The sequence below is a fragment of the Bufo gargarizans genome, chromosome 1 (assembly GCF_014858855.1).
Source record: "Bufo gargarizans isolate SCDJY-AF-19 chromosome 1, ASM1485885v1, whole genome shotgun sequence".
In the NCBI taxonomy this organism is placed as follows: domain Eukaryota; kingdom Metazoa; phylum Chordata; class Amphibia; order Anura; family Bufonidae; genus Bufo; species Bufo gargarizans.
The window spans coordinates 618,517,697-618,536,012 of NC_058080.1; the positions used below are offsets into that span (position 1 = coordinate 618,517,697).

Genomic DNA, 18,316 nt, shown 5'->3' on the forward strand with positions numbered 1-18,316 from the left:
CAGATTTGGCGTTCTATAAAACCCAACAGCAGGGCCTATATTCTTCTACTGAACATAAAATACTAAAAAGACTACAGCAGGATATAGACTAAACTTGGGGAGAAGGAATCCTTTGTGCGAGCATCATATTGGTTGTTCTGTGTTCAGAGGTGCACCTAGCCTTTCTGCTGTCTGAGGCAAACAGGAAACGCCTGCTGGAATTCACGCAGCAGGTGTGAAACTAGCCTTTAGATAGCAAATCAGCCTAGTTAGTCTGTCATATGAGTTATGTCTGTGAAGGTTCTCATTTATCTAGGTCATGGTATATCTGTAAAGAATAAATCAAGGCAACTGGACGTACTGTAGATTTCTTGAAAACGTTTCACTCATTCTTCCAACGAGCTTTCTCAATTCTGAGTGATTGTACAAAAATTCTGGGAATAAATATGTAACTGAATCCACATCTGGTAATTATACCCAGCATTGGGTTAATGGTGTTGATTCCATTATCCTAATTGGAGTCAGTAGGCTTCTCCATTTTTTACAACATTGTGTACGCAGTCCAGTGCAATGAGGAATGCTCAGAACTGTATATCGGCGAAACAAAACAACAACTACATCAGCGCATGGCCCAGCATAGAAGAGCCAAAACCTCTGGTCAAGATTCAGCCGTGTACTTGCATCTAAAAGGAACAGGTCACACCTTTGAAGACAGTCAAGTACGTGTTTTGGATAAGGAGGCCGATTGGTACAAACGAGGCGTGAAGGAGGCCATCTACGTAAAAATGGAGAAGCCAAGCTTGAATAGAGGTTAGACATCTATTGTCTGCCACGTATAATGCTGTCTTGACACCTTTTTCTGGGAAGTCTTTATCACCTACTGACTCCAATTAGGATAATAGAATAAACACCTTTGACCCAATGCTGGGTATAATTACCAGATGTGGATTCAGTTACATATTTATTCCCAGAATTTTTGTACACGTAAGCAGAATTGAGAAAGCTTGTTGGAAGAACGAGTGAAACGTTTTCAAGAAATCTACAGTACGTCCAGTTGCCTTGATTTATTCTTTACAGATATATGTCATATGAGTTAGGCCGTTTTCAGACGAGCAAGTGTCACAATGCGGACTCGCAGCGCAGCTCCCGTCCTGAACTTCCAGCACTGACAGGGTTGCATAGCATTATACTGATTTATGCAGGGATGTAGGTGATCACTTATTGTGAATGAATGGTGGACCCTGTGTTATCTATACATTGTTACCTGTCAATATAATCCTTCCTGTGATAACGAGATAACTGCTGAAAAGTGATATCTAAGGGATGGGACATGACAGTATATTATAAGGCTCAGAGGCCAGTGTGAAAGCTGAACGAGCTCTAGTTTTTTTTAAATATATATATATATATATATATATATATATATATATATAGATATATAGAGAGAGAGAGAGAGAGAGAGAGAGAGAGAGAGAGAGAGAGAGAGATAGATAGATAGTGGCATTGAAAATAAAATAATCCAAAACACTTGAAAAAAAAGTTTAACATAAAAACTTGATACAAAAGGGTAATCCAATCTGATACTCTTATGTTATATGCAGAAGATATGCCCAAAATGTCTGAAGAATGAGGGTTCCATCTACCATCTCTAGAGCGGCACCCTACTAACTCATTGAGAAGTGGTAGGAGCTATGAAAACTGCATTGTTTACAGAGCTTCCATACAAGTGAATGGGAATTATGGAAAGAGTGCAGCATGGTGGCAAGAAGGCCAGCACTCCATAGAACCATAAAAATGTCAACGAACCACATAGCAAAAGACGTACATAAGAATAATCATGTCCCGCAACTCATGTGGCCAGCACAGCGTAGCTTGCCATTTCCGTAACTCCCATTCATACCACAGTGATCTTTCCTGCTTCCATAGCTCCAATCAACTCTGGTCATCACATCCAGGTGGGACGAGGTCAGGGGACACATACAGAGATGGGAATACATCTTTGAACAGAAAGCCATTTACTAAAGATGTACTTATTTTGCTATATTTTAGCACAAACTGGTCATACAGGTAGCAAGACAGAATGTAATGGTACCACCAAAAGTACATTTTATTAAACAACATGTAAACCTACCACTAACATTCTCGGTCAGTATCAATTGAAAAAGTTGAGCAAACGCATCTATATCTCGGTGAAGCCAAATATCAGAAAGACAAGAGTCCATTTCCTTCATCAGCCATGGCTCCAGACAATTCACATCTTTCTCAGTCTTAAAACAGAGATAGAAAGCAGTTACATACAGTATATGCCTTTCATCGTGGCTTTAATAAAGGAATCAAATCACTTTTATTGACCAACTATGACTATACTATGTATCAGAATTAAAGGGAAATTCCTGGGGCAGATTGGCCATAGACCCTACAGGGAAATTTCCTGGTGGGCCGATGCTCCAGGGGGCCACCCAAGTCATCCTCTCTGCCACTGACCGGGTACATAATGAGCTCTCAACAGTAATTAATGCTGTAAAAATCAGGTATTCATGTACCCAGCCAGCGACCGCACCCTCCCAAATTCAACTGCTATGGCCCGCACCTCACCTCCTAAGCCCCCTGCTTTATAGACAACTGGAAGAGGAGGACAGAAGATGGTAGCTATTGATAGCCACCACAGAGGGCCAGCTTTTGGGGCGGTACATTGTGCTACAATGTGTTATTTGGTTCTGCTGGGTTGGCATTTTGCACTATGATATTGTTGACGCCACCTACGTGTGTTGCCCTGCCTTCTGTTAATTTGAACCTGCCTACAAAATGGGGACAGTTTTTTTTTTTTCTTCTTCCAGGGCCACTTTAAAGAGGACCTTTCATGGGTCCAGACATTATGAAATAACTAGCAGGATATGTAGGGCACTGTGCAGGGATGTAATATTGCTTACTAGTTTGTCTGGGCGCCGCTCACGTTCACCCGCTGTGCCCCCCTGAAATTTTCCCGGCTGGTATACTAATGAATAGCATCGGTACAGGGAAGAGGAGACTGCCCTGTTTCTCAATAGGCGTGTCCTTCTCCCTGGCTGTGCCGTGGTCCAATCACAGCAGAGAGAGTCACAGCCAGGTTGAAGGCAAGTTTTTTTTTTCCTCCCTGGCTGAGACTCTCTCCGCTGCGAATGGACCGCGCTACAGCCAGGTAGAAGGACACGCCTATTGAGAAACAGGGCAGTCTCCTCCTCCCTGTACCGATGCTATTCATTAGATACCAGCCGGGAAAACCGCACCTGAACACTTTTTAATGAAATGTTAACAGGTTCTAAATGACTGTATGTGCAGATTATTTTGTAAGATACCACTTCCTTTGCCAAAGGGGTGTATCCTTTGGACAATGTGAGAGTGTGCAATGACATACCCCAACCTGGCAATTGCCTAATAGCAATCTATTCATTAATTTGTAGTAGGAACAACAGAGGAATGGAAAACACAGAGTTCTTAGATGCTGCACAACTGTTTTATTATGGGGCAAAGAATTATGTAATAAGTACCCTATTAGACCGCACAATTTTCAGGACAATTATTGGGCTCAAGCTTTTATAAGAACAGTTCCAGATAATTGGGCTGTATAATTGAGTAGATGATCAGCCAGTGATGAGCAATCACTTATTTGTCAGCTGATGGCCATCTTTCATCAGGATAAAAGATCATCTCCCTGTGTTATCAGGCATGGACTGCTGATAGTCAATAGAACAGAATGAGGGCGGTATGACAGATAGCAAGCGTTCCTCCGATATTCAGTTTACATTGGCCTGTGTGATCAGGCAGCTGCAAACGAGGGCTGACATGTAATACAGCCCTAAAACACACACACGTAAGGAGAGGTGGCAGATACTTCTTTAAACTTCCATAAACACTGAAAACAAAATAAATGTTTTTTGTCAAGGTACTTGGTACTGAAGCAGCATACACTTTCACAACAGAAAATTTATGAAAGACAACTTAGTTTTATATAGGCTAAATAGACCATACCAATTGACTGAAAACAGTGTCCCCTCCATCATCCAGCAAATCATAGTCCTCAGTGATGTTGGTGACGCTTCTTTGTCTTTGGGTGTTACTCTTTAGGCTGTTCTCTTTTGCTGAATGCCATTCAGACAGGGTTGTCTTTTGCTTGTCCTCTGGTAACACAACAAAAACATATTGTATATAAATATTAGGTTCTAGATATTCTTTTACTTGACCTATGAAATTACATACATGCTGGCACATGAATGAACCCTATGTTCAGCTTCTCATATCTTACAAAAATGTCTTAGCCTTACCCCAAGACTTAGTTTTACTCAAAAAATGCTTTTTGGATAAGTTCTGTGACTTTTAAAAGAAGAACTGGCTTTGTTTTTTTTTTATTTTCCAATCTTGTTTTTTATGTTGCTCTGATTGCTAACTTTTCAGAATGGCTCCACAGAAGAAATCAGGAATAAGATACAAGAGGTGTTCTCTTTCAGTAATGAATACTGCCAACCATCCTTTCCCTCCTAAGTTGGCCACTGTCTCATCACAGCAAAATACACTACTCACAAAAAGTTAGGGATATTTGTCTTGTGGGTGAAATTTCAGGATGAACCTAAAATGCACTCTAACCTTTACAGGTTAATGTGACCTTATCTAAACTGTTGAATGCACATGTCCAACTATTCAATGTTTCACTACTTTTTGCACAACTTGCTGTTCTCTAACAAGGAGCTTTAATGCAAAATTCACAACAGGTGTTTGATCCATGAATAGCCCAATACATTTCCTGGTTCAATCAGAATTATTGGTACTTAAACAGTCCTCCTCATCATGCTGTTCACATTTTGGCATCATAACATGAAGAAAATAACTAACAATTGATCAACGGGACCTCGCCATTGCGAGGCTTCAAGCAGGATGTTCTTTGACGGACGTGGCCACTGAGCTTAGAGTGTCATCAGCAGGTTGCAACTGAGATACGGAGAGACTGGAATATTCACAAAAAGGCATAGAAGTGGACGTCCTTTGGCCACATCCCACAGACCATTCGAAACAGTTTACATCATCATCATGGTCTGCGTGCTAGACGACCTGCAAGGGTACCTGACCACACCACCAGACACAGGCATCATCGTCTTGCATGGGCCAGGGAGAATCTACGCTGGACGAGGGACCAGTAGGCCTTAATGCTGTTCACTGATGAAAGTTGATGAGCAGAAATGATGGCCGCCAACGATGGTGGAGACACCAAGAAGAGCGCTATGCATCAGCCACTGTTTGCCTTTGGTGGTGGTGTTACAGTGTGGGCAGATGTGTGCAGTCATTGTGCATTTGAATGAACAACACAGGCCTAATTTCATCTTCATGTTGTGCCATTTCTTTTATTATTTCTACTAGAAGTTATTAATAAATTGCTATTAGTCTTCAGTAAGGGTACAGAGGGGTGGTAACCAGTTGGGCGGGGGGGGAATGTAAAAAGAATTCTTTTTACATGGGGAATGCATGTAGCTATTAAAACAGATATGTCAGGAGTGGTAAAAGGTCCTCTTTAACCACTTCAGCCCCGCTAGGTGAAACCCCCTTCATGACCAGAGCACTTTTTACACTTCGGCACTACACTCCTTTCACCGTTTATCGCTCGGTCATGCAACTTAGCACCCAAATGAATTTTACCTCCTTTTCTTCTCACTAATAGAGCTTTCATTTGGTGGTATTTTATTGCTGCTGACATTTTTACTTTTTTTGTTATTAATCAAAATGTAACGATTTTTTTGCAAAAAAATGACATTTTTCACTTTCAGCTGTAAAATTTTGCAAAAAAAACGACATCCATATATAATTTTTTTGCCAAATTTATTGTTCTACATGTCTTTGATAAAAAAAAAATGTTTGGGCAAAAAAAAAAAATGGTTTGGGTAAAAGTTATAGCATTTACAAACTATGGTACAAAAATGTGAATTTCCGCTTTTTGAAGCAGCTCTGACTTTCTGAGCACCTGTCATGATTCCTGAGGTTCTACAATGCCCAAACAGTAGAAAACCCCCACAAATGACCCCATTTCGGAAAGTAGACACCCTAAGGTATTCGCTGATGGGCATAGTGAGTTCATAGAACTTTTTATTTTTTGTCACAAGTTAGCGGAAAATGATGATGATTTTATTTTTTTTATTTTTTCTTACAAAGTCTCATTTTCCGCTAACTTGTGACAAAAAATAAAAAATTCTAGGAACTCGCCGTGCCCCTCACGGAATACCTTGGGGTGTCTTCTTTCCAAAATGGGGTCACTTGTGGCGTAGTTATACTGCCCTGGCAATTTAGGGGCCCAAATGTGTAAGAAGTACCTTGCAATCAAAATGTGTAAAAAATGGCCTGCGAAATCCGAAAGGTGCACTTTGGAATATGTGCCCCTTTGCCCACCTTGGCTGCAAAAAAGTGTCACACATGTGGTATCGCCGTACTCAGGAGAAGTTGGGCAATGTGTTTTGGGGGGTCATTTTACATATACCCATGCTGGGTGAGAGAAATATCTTGGCAAAAGACAACTTTTCCCATTTTTTTATACAAAGTTGGCATTTGACCAAGATATTTTTCTCACCCAGCATTGGTATATGTAAAATGACACCCCAAAACACATTGCCCAACTTCTCCTGAGTACGGCGATACCAGATGTGTCACACTTTTTTGCTGCCAAGGTGGGCAAAGGGGCACATATTCCAAAGTGCACCTTTCGGATTTTGCAGGGCATTTTTTACACATTTTGATTGCAAAGTTCTTCTCACACATTTGGGCCCCTAAATTGCCAGGGCAGTATAACTACGCCACAAGTGACCCCATTTTGGAAAGAAGACACCCCAAGGTATTCCGTGAGGGGCATGGCGAGTTCCTAGAATTTTTTATTTTTTGTCGCAAGTTAGTGGAATATGAGACTTTGTAAGGAAAAAAGAAAAAAAAAGAAAAATCATCATTTTCCGCTAACTTGTGACAAAAAATAAAAAATTCTAGGAACTCGCCGTGCCCCTTACGGAATACCTTGGGGTGTCTTCTTTCCAAAATGGGGTCACTTGTGGCGTAGTTATACTGCCCTGGCAATTTAGGGGCCCAAATGTGTAAGAAGTACCTTGCAATCAAAATGTGTAAAAAATGGCCTGCGAAATCCGAAAGGTGCACTTTGGAATATGTGCCCCTTTGCCCACCTTGGCTGCAAAAAAAGTGTCACACATGTGGTATCGCCGTACTCAGGAGAAGTTGGGCAATGTGTTTTGGGGGGTCATTTTACATATACCCATGCTGGGTGAGAGAAATATCTTGGCAAAAGACAACTTTTCCCATTTTGTTATACAAAGTTGGCATTTGACCAAGATATTTTTCTCCCCCAGCATGGGTATATGTAAAATGACACCCCAAAACACATTCCCCAACTTCTCCTGAGTACGGCGATACCACATGTGTGACACTTTTTTGCAGCCTAGATGCGCAAAGGGGCCCAAATTCCTTTTAGGAGGGCATTTTTAGACATTTGGATCCCAGACTTCTTCTCACACTTTCGGGCCCCTAAAAAGCCAGGGCAGTATAAATACCCCACATGTGACCCTACTTTGGAAAGAAGACACCCCAAGGTATTTAATGAGGGGCATGGCGAGTTCCTAGAATTTTTTTTTTTTTTTGCATAAGTTAGCGGATATTTGATTTTTTTTTGTTTTTTTCTCACAAAGTCTCACTTTCCGCTAACTTAGGACAAAAATTTCAATCTTTCATGGACTCAATATGCCCCTCACGGAATACCTTGGGGTGTCTTCTTTCCGAAATGGGGTCACATGTGGGGTATTTATACTGCCCTGGCTTTTTAGGGGCCCTAAAGCGTGAGAAGAAGTCTGGAATATAAATGTCTAAAAATGTTTACGCATTTGGATTCCGTGAGGGGTATGGTGCGTCCATGTGAGATTTTATTTTTTGACACAAGTTAGTAGAATATGAGACTTTGTAAGAAAAACAAAACAAAAACAAACAAAAAATTTCTGCTAACTTGTGCCAAAAAAAATGTCTGAATGGAGCCTTACCAGGGGGGGGGGGTGATCAATGACAGGGGGGTGATCAATGACAGGGGGGGTGATCAATGACAGGGGGGTGATCACCCATATAGACTCCCTGATCACCCCCCTGTCACTGATCACCCCCCCTGTAAGGCTCCATTCAGACATCCGCATGATTTTTTACGGATCCATGGATCGGATCCACAAAACACATGCGGACGTCTGAATGGAGCCTTACAGGGGGGTTATCAATGAAAGGGGGTGATCAGGGTGATCACCCCCCTGTCAATGATCACCCCCCGTAAGGCTCCATTCAGACATCCGCATGATTTTTTACGGATCCATGGATACATGGATCGGATCCACAAAACACATGCGGACGTCTGAATAGAGCCTTACAGGGGGGTTATCAATGACAGGGGGTGATCAGGGTGATCACCCCCCTGTCAATGATCACCCCCCCTGTAAGGCTCCATTCAGACATCCGCATGATTTTTTACGGATCCATGGATACATGGATCGGATCCACAAAACACATGCGGACGTCTGAATGGAGCCTTACAGGGGGGTGATCAATGACAGGGGGGTGATCAGGGAGTGTATATGGGTGATCACCCGCCTGTCATTGATCACCCCCCTGTAAGGCTCCATTCAGACGTCCGTATGCTTTTTGCGGATCCGATCCATGTATCCGTGGATCCGTAAAAATCATACGGACGTCTGAACGGAGCCTGACAGGGCGGTGATCAATGACAGGGGGGTGATCAGGGAGTTTATATGGGGTGATCATGGGTGATCAGGGGTTTATAAGGGGTTAATAAGTGACGGGGGGGGGGGGGGGGGTGTAGTGTAGTGTGGTGTTTGGTGCGACTGTACTGAGCTACCTGAGTCCTCTGGTGGTCGATCCTAACAAAAGGGACCACCAGAGGACCAGGTAGGAGGTATATTAGACGCTGTTATGAAAACAGCGTCTAATATACCTGTTAGGGGTTAAAAAATTCGGATCTCCAGCCTGCCAGCGAGCGATCGCCGCTGGCAGGCTGGAGATCCACTCGCTTACCTTCCGTTCCTGTGAGCGCGCGCGCCTGTGTGCGCGCATTCACAGGAAATCCCGGCCCTCGCGAGATGACGCGTATATGCGTCGTCGTGCGCAGGGCTGCCACCTCCGGACCGCACATCTGGTTAAAGGGGTATTCCCATCAACAGTTTTCATACTTACCTGAGGTGAGCGTGACGTTCACTTCCTGGATACGGCTGGGCGGGCTCAGTCAGCTTGATTGACATCTTCTCCCGGCCAGGCCGCGCACTCAACTTCAACGTGCACGCCGCTGCGCATGCGCCATGGTGACTTATTCCTGGCCTGTATAGTACAGAACTGGCTTGCGCGTTCGCGGCTCTGTACTATACTGGTCAGGAAGAAGTCATCATGGCACATGCGCGGCGGCGTGCGCGTTCAGGTCATTGCATTGCCCGGCCAGGAGAAAATCTTCAGTCTTCTGTGCAACGGGATTCGACAGGCGAGAGGTGGCCGTAACCGGGGGAGACGAAAGACAACAATCGGGTAAGAGGGGACTTATTTTCTCAAAAAGGGTGGGAATTGGGTAATAAAATGTATTTACAAAAATGATCAGTCAAATCATTAACAGATTTAACAGTGATCATTGTGATGGGAATACCCCTTTAACTCTGTACCTCCGAACCTCAGACCTAAAGGGATGCCATGCCTCAGCAGACAATAAGTTGACTTATGAACAACATGAGACGTCGTTGTCAAGCTGTAATTGATGCTCACGGCCACATGACAAGTTATTGAGACGTTGACACCGTGGTTGGCTTTTGTTTCAATAAATTATTTGAGATGAGGAGATCACCATTGCATGCTTTTACTTAAATGCCCTACTTTCATGATATAATATCACTGTAGCGTGAACTTTTTACATTTTCATAGATTTCACCCGAAAGCCAAATATCCCTAAGGTTTTGTGAGTAGTGTATATTGTGCCACATTTACCACACCGTTCTGTGAGACTGTTCTCTCCTAAAGAGCCCACTTCTTCCTACCACCTCTCACCAATCTCCTCGACCTCTTTCACCGTTCTGTTGAGATGATACTGCTCAGTCACTGCAGCACTCTGTAGCAACCAAGAGAGAATGTAGCCACAGTCACAAGGGAGAACATTCTGTGTGTGGCAGAGACTATAAGTGGATTCTAGGCATATACTCATTTTGGATACAATATTTAGTAAAAAAGTTTCATGCAGTAATTCCATAACAACTATTAGTATTAAGATACTCTCAAGTTACTGTACTTACCACACTGCTTCTCTTTCTTGTATTTCAGCATATCCTTATTTGTGTAGCCCGTGGTTCTTAAAATATCTTCTAAAAACATTTCTTTTACTTCAAAAGGTCGTCCTTGTACTTAAAGTAACAGAAACATAACAATAGCACACGTTAAATAAATTAACACTTTTGGAGGAATTTATCAAAGTCTCTACGACAGTTTTCTGGCACATGAAAGGTACAAGTTCTGGGCGTGGAGCACTTTGTCATTCTTATGCCGCTCTTGGTGTGGTTTGTGAGGAGCCAGCTTCCCGTGACCATACACTAGAAACTGGTGTAAATTACAGCATAAATCTGCCGGAGAATTGCTTTACTGGCAAAAAAAAATCCTGGCAAATTTGGGCCATCTTACTCCAAAGCACTTCTGATTGTGACTGCTGTAAGAAAAAACACTATCATACATTCACCTTAACACCTTAAGGCCCCAGAAATTTTTCACCTTCGGGAACCAGGCCATTTTTAGCAATTCTGACATGTCACTTTGTTTTGATAACTTTAAAAAAGCTTTTACTTATCCAGGCCATTCTGAGATTGTTTGCTCGTCACATATTGTACTTAATGACAGTGGTAAAACTGAGTCAAAACATTTCATTTTTGTGCGATTGTCTTAGGTAGGGGCTCATTTTTTGCGGGATGAGGTGACAGTTAGATTGGTACTATTTGGGGGGGGGGGGGGGGCATAAGCCTTTTTGATAACTTGTTGTTGCGCTTTTAGTGATGTAAGGTGTCCCAAAAAATATTTTTTTTAGCACAGTTTTTATTACATTTTTGGGACGGTGTTCACCTGAGGGGGTCATGTGATATTTTTAGAGATACGGATGCGGCGATACCTACGTCTACTTTTCTTTTTTCCGCTATTGTTTAAAAAAAAAAAATGTTTTACTTTATTTTGGGGAAAGTTTTTTTTTTTTTTTTACTTAAAACTTAATTTATTTTTATTATAAAAAACACTTTTTTTTTTTTTTACTTTTTTATATTTGTCCCACTGTGGGACTTCACCTGTTCAGGGTTTTATCACTGTTTCAATTCGGTACAATACATTCTGTATTATACTTAATTCAACTGTCAGCGTCTTACACAGTAAGACGCTGACAGTTGCCAGGGAGACCCATCCCTCAGGCTGGATCTCCTGGGCTTCCGTAGCTGGCAGTCCCCGATGCCTGTTTAAGGCATCAGGGCTGCCATGGCAACACATCAGGTCCCCGCCACCACAGCGTGGGGAACCGATGGATAAGGGCAAGATGGAGTGCAAGGGGGAGAGGGAGCGCTAACCTTCCATATGCCACGGTCAGCGCCGCTGACCACAGCATATGAGGGGTTAATCCACCGGCATCGGCGTGATCACGGATGCTGGTGGATGCAGCAGGGATCCGGTTATCAGTAACAGCCGATTCCGTGCCGCTGATCACAGCAGCGCACTTAGGGGGTGAAGGACCACAGGACGAGAATGCTCGTCCTGGGGCGCAAAGTTCCATGTTATAAGGGAAAATAATACAGTGAATAGGCTGTCATCTTAGCAACCATGCATGAAAATCGCACTGCATCCGCACTTGCTTGCGGATGCTTGCGATTTTCACTCAGCCCCATTCACTTCTATGGGGCCTGCGTTGCGTGATAAACGCACAATATAGAGCATGCTGCGATTTCACGCGATGCATAAGTGATGCGTGAAAATCACAGCTCATGTTCACAGCCCCATAGAAATGAATGGGTCCGGATTCAGTGCAGCGCAATGCGTTCACACCACGTATTGCACCCACGCGGAAATCTCGACCGTGTGAACTCAGCCTAAGACTTTAGAATCAGTAATAAAACTGCAGTATCATCATAAAAAAGGGTTAGTCAACCCACAAACAAATGTTTGAGCTATGAAACAAGTACTATGAAAACAAGTAACCATTCCGACTGTTAAACCAGTTTTGATATGAAATGGTATGTACAGACGTGGACAAAATTGTTGGTACCCTTTGGTCAATGAAAGAAAAAGTCACAATGGTCACAGAAATAACTTTAATCTGACAAAAGTAATAATAAATTAAAATTCTATAAATGTTAACCAATGAAAGTCAGACATTGTTTTTCAACCATGCTTCAACAGAATTATGTAAAAAAATAAACTCATGAAACAGGCATGGACAAAAATGATGGTACCCCTAACTTAATATTTTGTTGCGCAACCTTTTGAGGCAATCACTGCAATCAAACGCTTCCTGTAACTGTCAATGAGACATCTGCACCTCTCAGCAGGTATTTTGGCCCACTCCTCATGAGCAAACTGCTCCAGTTGTGTCCGGTTTGAAGGGTGCCTTTTCCAGACTGCATGTTTCAGCTCCTTCCAAAGATGCTCAATAGGATTGAGGTCAGGGCTCATAGAAGGCCACTTTAGAATAGTCCAATTTTTTCCTCTTAGCCATTCTTGGGTGTTTTTAGCGGTGTGTTTTGGGTCATTGTCCTGTTGCAAGACCCATGACCTGCGACTGAGACCAAGCTTTCTGACACTGGCTAGTACATTTCTCTCTAGAATTCCTTGATAGTCTTGAGATTTCATTGTACCCTGCACAGATTCAAGACACCCTGTGCCAGACGCAGCAAAGCAGCCCCAGAACATAACAGAGCCTCCTCCATGTTTCACAGTAGGGACAGTGTTCTTTTCTTGATATGCTTCATTTTTTCGTCTGTGAACATACAGCTGATGTGCCTTGGCAAAAACTTCGATTTTTGTCTCATCTGTCCACAGGACATTCTCCCAGAAGCTTTGTGGCTTGTCAACATGTAGTTTGGCATATTCCAGTCTTGCTTTTTTATGATTCGTTTTCAACAATGGTGTCCTCCTTGGTCGTCTCCCATGTAGTCCACTTTGGCTCAAACAACGACGGATGGTGCGATCTGACACTGATGTTCCTTGAGCATGAAGTTCACCTTGAATCTCTTTAGAAGTCTTTCTAGGCTCTTTTGTTACCATTCGGATTATCCGTCTCTTAGATTTGTCATCAATTTTCCTCCTGCGGCCACGTCCAGGGAGGTTGGCTACAGTCCCATGGATCTTAAACTTATGAATAATATGTGCAACTGTACTCACAGGAACATCTAGTTGCTTGGAGATGGTCTTATAGCCTTTACCTTTAACATGCTTGTCTATAATTTTCTTTCTGATCTCTTGAGACAGCTCTTTCCTTTGCTTCCTCTGGTCCATGTCGAGTGTGGTACACACCATATCACCAAACAACACAGTGATTACCTGGAGCCATATATATAGGCCCAATGGCTGATTACAAGGTTGTAGACACCTGTGATGCTAATTAGTGGACACACCTTGAATTAACATGTCCCTTTGGTCACATTATGTTCTGTGTTTTCTAGGGGTACCATCATTTTTGTCCATGCCTGTTTCATGAGTTTATTTTTTTACATAATTCTGTTGAAGCATGGTTGAAAAACAATGTCTGACTTTCATTGGTTAACATTTATAGAATTTTAATTTATTATTACTTTTGTCAGATTAAAGTTATTTCTGTGACCATTGTGACTTTTTCTTTCATTGACCAAAGGGTACCAACAATTTTGTCCACGTCTGTATATAAAAAACGAGATTTTTGTATTACTTACCAGTAAAATCTCTTTCTCGCTCTTTCCTTGGGGGACACAGAAGACCTTGGGTATAGCTCATCTCCATAGGAGGCGTGACACTAAGTGAAAACTGTTAAGCCCCTCCTCCACAGCTATACCCTCAGCCTGGAGAGAGAGACTGCCAGTTGCGTGTCCAAGCAGTGAGAAAAGGCAAAGTCCAAAAGTGGAACCAACAAGCCAACTACCCAACGGGTAAAACAAACTCTGAAACCGTGCAAGAAAAAACAAGAATGGGTGGGTGCTGTGTCCCCCAAGGAAAGAGCGAGAAAGAGATTTTACTGGTAAGTAATACAAAAATCTCGTTTTCTCGCCCAGTTTCCTTGGGGGACACAGAAGACCTTGGGACGTTCAATAGCAGTCCAAGAGGGGAGGGACCACAGCACCAAGGCGAAGCACCCGAAGGCATCAAGAAAACACCGCCTGCAGACCAGGCGGCCCAAGGCAGCATACGCCGAAGCCCGAGTATGCCCCCAGTAAAACTCGGTAAGGTGTGCAAGGAAGAAGTGACCGCCCTGCACAAATGAATGGCCGAAACCTAACACCCCCGCCCCAGGAGGCACCGACTGCTCTGATGAAATGAACGGTGACACCGAAAGCAGAACCCTGCCATTGGTGCGATAACCACAGCAAAAAGCCACACTGAGAAAGCGGAGGAGGCCACCCTGGAGGCCATCAACCTTTGCACTGACCTCCTGGAAACACAAGAGACCGAACGCCGACCGGAGTCGGAGATCTCCAAGTAAACAACCGCAAGGTCCAACAACCTCCCAACGGCAAAGCGTCCATACCCGGGGATGGGTGGAAAAGGACGAAAGCCTCGTTGATAAGAAGGCAGATAACACCTTCAGAAGGAAGGAAGGAAGAAAGGAACAGGACGGAGAACAGCCCTGTCCTGGAAAAGGACAGAAGGCACAGAACACGAAGGGCCATCAATCAGGCACCCGTCAGACATGATGGCAACAGAAACACAACCGTACAAGACAGAAGGAGTAGGAAGAACTCCTGCAACGGCTCCAAGGGAAAGACCGGAGCGCAGAGAGCTCAGTATGTAGTTCCCAGGGCGGAACCAGGAAACGATAAAGAGGAACCACAGAGCCACTCTGTGGCAGAAGGACATGACAAGGCCCAAGAGGGCCAGGAAACGCTGGAAGGGGAAGGACAGCGCAGACACTTGACACTTCAAGTAACAGAAGTCCCAGGGTCAGGCCGGACTAGCGAAAGACAGAACCAAGGGCGAGAAGGCAGAGTGGGGGAATGCCCCGCTTCCCACAAAACCCCAGGTAAGAACCCTAAGCCCGACAACCAAACCTGTACTAAACAGTCGGGAGCGAACACTAGCGTGCTCGCAGGAATCACCCAGTAAGCGGAAGAAAACCCAATGGGATCAGGCGCAGACCAGTAACACGGCCGAAGGATCGGAAACCACGGTCCTGTCGGCCCCCGAACAACATAGCCCCGTATCCGACCGGAGTGGGGGAGCAGAAGGACAGACGGAAGAAACCCGAAGGGTCTGCCCAGCATCCGACAGATGCCCAAACCAGACAGGCCAAGTCCAAGTCGATGTAGCCACCAAAGAAAGGAGTTCCACAGCCCCGTGTGGGAGATCCAAGGACAATCCTGACCGAAGGGCAGTCCTCCCAAGGCACTGAGAAAGTAAGTCCCACAGGACCATACACCCAGAACGGAAAGGCAACCTGCACCCAGTGGGAGGACAAAACGCGGTAGGCCCGGCAAACCGCTAGCACCGCCAGCGAGAACGAGGGAGATGGTACGAGACCGCAAGTAACACCGGAACCATCCAAGCGAACAACCATGCTCACCCCAGAGGAGGGGGGGGGGGGGGGCAACGACGGAACAGCCACTGAGGCCTGGCCGGGGCAGCAGCCACATTGGAACGACAAACCCAGAGCAGAAGCCAAAAAAACCGAGCCGGCGAGGAAAGGAAGAGCCGAATCCCCTCTACTCTGTGAGACTACCTGCACACCGTCGCAGCAGGCGAATACCCTGAAGAAACCAAGGTGGAGGTCCCCAGGACCTGGACAATCAAGCACCCAAGAAGAGTTGGGCGACCTACCCGAGAGGAGCAGTCTGAACCTGGCAGCAACAGACTGGAGCGCAAAGGGCGCCAATAGGAAGGACCCACACCACACTGCATCCGAGAAGAGGAAATTGTAGTAGGCGAGGGAACCGTAGTCCCGCCAGAGCCAACGTAGAGGTCGAGCGGCACTGTAGACAACACTCTCGACCCCGACCGGTTGCGTAGGGAAACAATGCCACTAAATGACGAATGGGTACGCATCAAGGAACCCCGAACACTCCCCAGGTGGAAAGGCCAACGAACATGGTGGGTGCCGACAACAACGGGACCCCACCGGAGAATGGGTACCACTCAGCTCAGTGCAGTAGCGAGCCAGCAGAGCCCGTCTACGTACATACAAGATATACAGCTGTGAATACATTGAGCATCCATTGTCGCGTGTCGGACAACAACACCTTAGGCTCACAAGTGGACAGAACGATCTCCTCAGAGAAAGTGCAAGCTTGCGACAAGCAAACACACCCCAGAGAGAAAAAAAAAAAGTATGTCACAGGAAGAAGGGAGGCATACGTACTAGCAACCCTGCAGGTAGCGAGAAGGCCAACCCACCCAAGCAAGGAGAAGGCATACACGGCAACAACGCACAGAGCGCACAGCCACAGCGTCCCACAGTATCCACGGAAGTGTAAAGTGCAGCCCGAAAGGGAGTTATGCACAAGACCAGTACCGGCATGCGAAGGAACGCAAGTAGTCCGCCCGGAAAAAAAGGGGGGGAAGGTACCTGGCAACTCTGCCGATGGCAAGAGTGGAAAGGCCCTGAAAAGGGGGGGCATGCACCGGATATCCTAGCAATAAAAGATTGTGCAATAATCTACCCAACACCGAATTTCGCGAGAGTGCAACTACTCCGCCCATGAAAGGGGAACGTCCAGTACAGCATACACACGGACAGCCGTGAATCTCGTGAGCGTACAAATTTCCGCCCATGGAATGAAGCACAAGGCCAGCACCATTCCCAAAGGGGGTGCAAGCAGCGCACCCCTGCTAGAGCCATGCTCACGGCCCGCAACGCATTTGGTGAAAATGCAGTGACCCAAACAAAAAGGGGGGAGGGGGGTTGCACAAGGCTACCATCGCATCCCAGGAGAGCGCGAGCATCCGCCATGGATGGGGGTCATGCACCTGGCCGGCAACGTGCTGGCACAATGACACCCAGTCAGTAAAAAAGGTGCATGAATGTCGCCTGAGGAGAAGAGGCATGGCCACGCCGGCAGCAATCCAGCGCGAGTGCGGAACACCGCCCACGGAAGGGGGCCATGCATATAGCCGGCAGCGGATCTGGTGAGAGTGCAAGCACTCAGGCACGTGGCCAGCAACCTACCGCGAGAAATGCAAACCAATAAGAGTGCAGCCGTCCGCTTACGAAAGGAAGTCATGCACATGGCCGGCAGTAAATCCAGTAAGAGAGCAGTGTTCCGCTTATGGAAGGGGGACGTGCACATGGCCAGCACCGCATCTGGCGAGAATTCGGAATTCCTCCTATAGAAGGGTTTCATACACATGGCCGACAGCGAACACAGCGGGAGTGCAGCGTTCCGCCGAAGGGGGTTACATACATGGCCGGCAGGGAATCCAGTGAGAGTGCCGCGTTCCCCTAAGGAGGGGGGGGGGGGGGGTCGTACCCATGGCCAACACTGAATCCGGTGAGTGCAATTATTCCGCCCCAGAAGGGGGACATGCACCTGTCCAGCATTACAACCAGTGAGTGCAGCGTTCCCCTAAGGAAGGGGGGTGTCGTGCCATGGTCAGCACCGATCCGGTGAATGTAGTATTCCACCTATAGAAGGGGGTTATGCACATGGCTAGCCTGCGGCCAGAGAGCGCAGAATTCCACTCAGGAAGGGGTTCATGCCCATGGCCAGCACCATAACTGGAAAGGTGATGTCCTGCCATAGAACGGGCGGAAGAGGGGGCGCCTACACTTGGCTAGCGCCGTATCCCGGTAGATGGCAAGGGTCCGCCTAAAGAGGAGACTTGCAGCCGGTCAGCACCGCAGCCGGGGAGCGCGACATGCCGCCTACGGAAGGGAAGCATAGCATGCAGCCAGCACCACTGTATCATGCTGCAGCGTCCTGCGCAGCCATTCCGTTATTTAATAACTCCGCCATGGAAGCCCTTTTTTTTTTTTTTTTTTTTTTTTTTAAACATAGCCACTCTGAGGCAAGAAAGGGCCACCATACAGTCCTCCCAAGGCACTGAGAGACATAGCCTCGTATAGGCTTATTAGGAAGCCCACCAGGACATAGAG

The 18,316-nt window shown here is 45.6% G+C and overlaps 1 protein-coding gene across 6 annotated transcripts in view; it reads right to left on the reverse strand.

The window, feature by feature from the left end:
- The window catches only part of YTHDC2 (YTH domain containing 2), a 130,498-nt gene that overhangs the window by 61,981 nt on the left and 50,201 nt on the right, over positions 1-18,316 (reverse strand). For all 6 annotated transcript variants that reach the window (XR_006387417.1, XM_044275923.1, XM_044275921.1 and 3 more), the window contains exons 10-12: positions 10,314-10,421; positions 3,988-4,136; positions 2,111-2,246 (exon numbers count right to left, since the gene is read on the reverse strand). Coding sequence is in view for 5 of the 6 variants with exons in the window: in XM_044275923.1 (XP_044131858.1) it covers positions 2,111-2,246; positions 3,988-4,136; positions 10,314-10,421 (393 nt within the window). In the remaining variant the exon portion in view is untranslated. The remainder of the gene's footprint in view (positions 1-2,110; positions 2,247-3,987; positions 4,137-10,313; positions 10,422-18,316) is intronic.